The following is a 1,683-nucleotide window of genomic DNA, read 5'->3' as shown; positions in this document are numbered from 1 at the left end:
TAAACACATTTTTTGATCTGAACGATATATAAACCAAACACAATCCCCAGAGTGCACTTTATCAAAATTCTTTATTTTATTATAAACAACTTACTTTAATTTTAAAGCACTATGAAAAAAACACCTGGAACAAATAAGTTCCGTGCAAAACCTGCTTTACAGCCTCAGGAGCAAACGTGTGTGTTATGTAAATACAGTACAATTAATCGACACTCTTTTAAAGTGCATCAAAGATCAGGACACCACTTAGAACTTCTGGAGGCGATTCAGTCCAATCAAGGATCACTACCTGCCAATGACATCCAACAACAGTAAGTGAGCGTCTTCATCAATTTAAAAATAGTCAGTTTGTACTTATCATTATTATTTTTAGGAATACCTCTGACGAACAACCTACTATCCCGCTAAGCGAATCTCGTAGTTCTGATATGGAGTCCATTGAAAGGTAAAGTTATTTAAGGCTGTTAAATATATTCAAATTACTTACATCAATATACATTAGACCAATCCAACCTGAACGCACTGCCGAACCATTGTCTGAACCTGCAAATAAATTTGACGAAAATCAATATGATGATTATGATGGTGACGGTGATGATGATGGGCGTGATGATGGTGAAGAAGAATTCGATGGTGGTAATGCCTTTGACCATTTCAACAATGATTTTAACAACGGAGGGGAATCTGATGATGATAGCGAATCTAATGAACCTCCCGTTCCTGTTAACGACGTCAACAACGGCTCTAATGGTGATGGTGGTGATGGTGGTGATGGTGGTGATGGTGGTGATGATGGTAATGATGAATATCTTGATTTGAGTGGTGATGTCAACGATAATCCAGCATATCCTTTCAAAAATGAATACATAATGCATGCCCTTCTTTTCTTCAAGTCTGGTAGCTTTAAGTATTCAGAAGTCCAAATCAAATCAGTTCTTGATTTTGGTAAATATATGGCTGAAATTGCAATCAAAGAGTACAGAGCTCAACTAGCTTTGGATCCTTCTGATGTTATTTATGATTTCCGTGGTTATCCCACTCCCCACAGCGTTTCCAGATTTCACAAATCCAAGAAAAGTTGTATACCTTGTTTTCCTCATGCTCCCCATTGTGCGAAAGATGATAACGGCGGACTTCTTGTCGAACCTACTGAACCTGCCACATCAACTAGCACATCTGGTACTGCTACAGCCGCTGACGCCTCTGCTCCTTCTCCTGCCTCTACCTCTCCTTCTGCCACTACCTCTGCTCCTGCCACTGATCCTGCTGCAACAACAAATACAACTGCTTCTACACACGCTGATCCTGTTGTTGTCGCATCAAGCCTGACTTGTTTCTCAATGATGTATCTGAACACTTGCGACTTCTCGTAGGTAATCCCTGTATGTCTGGTTCCTGTCAGATCTTCCTGATCGAACACCCAACCAACGAATCAAGCTCAGTCAAGGTGAAAAGTGGAGTTGTGATAGATTGTTTTAGCATCCCATGATAATTACTGTCGAAATCTTCAACTCTGGGTATCGGATAAAGTCTCTTTGCTGTCTGAGAGCAATATTCCTCTTCAGATCGCCATTATTTTAAAGTGGCCAAGATATTCCAAATATCAAAAGTTGTGAACGTTGATTTGTATCCAATTAAATCCGATAATAAGCGTGAAATGTGCGTTTATTATAACGACATCCT

At 39.5% G+C, this 1,683-nt stretch overlaps 1 protein-coding gene across 1 annotated transcript; it reads left to right on the top strand.

Annotated features, from left to right (window-relative positions):
- Positions 1-111: 111 nt before the first annotated feature.
- EV154DRAFT_572781 (uncharacterized protein) lies at positions 112-1,373 on the top strand (the record flags this gene model as incomplete). The annotated part of the gene is made up of 3 exons (XM_051606359.1): positions 112-311; positions 374-445; positions 503-1,373. The coding sequence occupies 3 exons, from the start codon at positions 112-114 to the stop codon at positions 1,371-1,373; spliced, it is 1,143 nt and encodes a 380-aa protein (XP_051449870.1).
- Positions 1,374-1,683: the final 310 nt, after the last annotated feature.

Source organism: Mucor mucedo (genome assembly GCF_025094135.1).
Source record: "Mucor mucedo strain NRRL 3635 chromosome Unknown EV154scaffold_370, whole genome shotgun sequence".
Classification (NCBI taxonomy): domain Eukaryota; kingdom Fungi; phylum Mucoromycota; class Mucoromycetes; order Mucorales; family Mucoraceae; genus Mucor; species Mucor mucedo.
The sequence above is the reverse complement of the archived record's forward strand: the minus strand, read 5'-3'. Positions and strand labels throughout refer to the sequence as shown.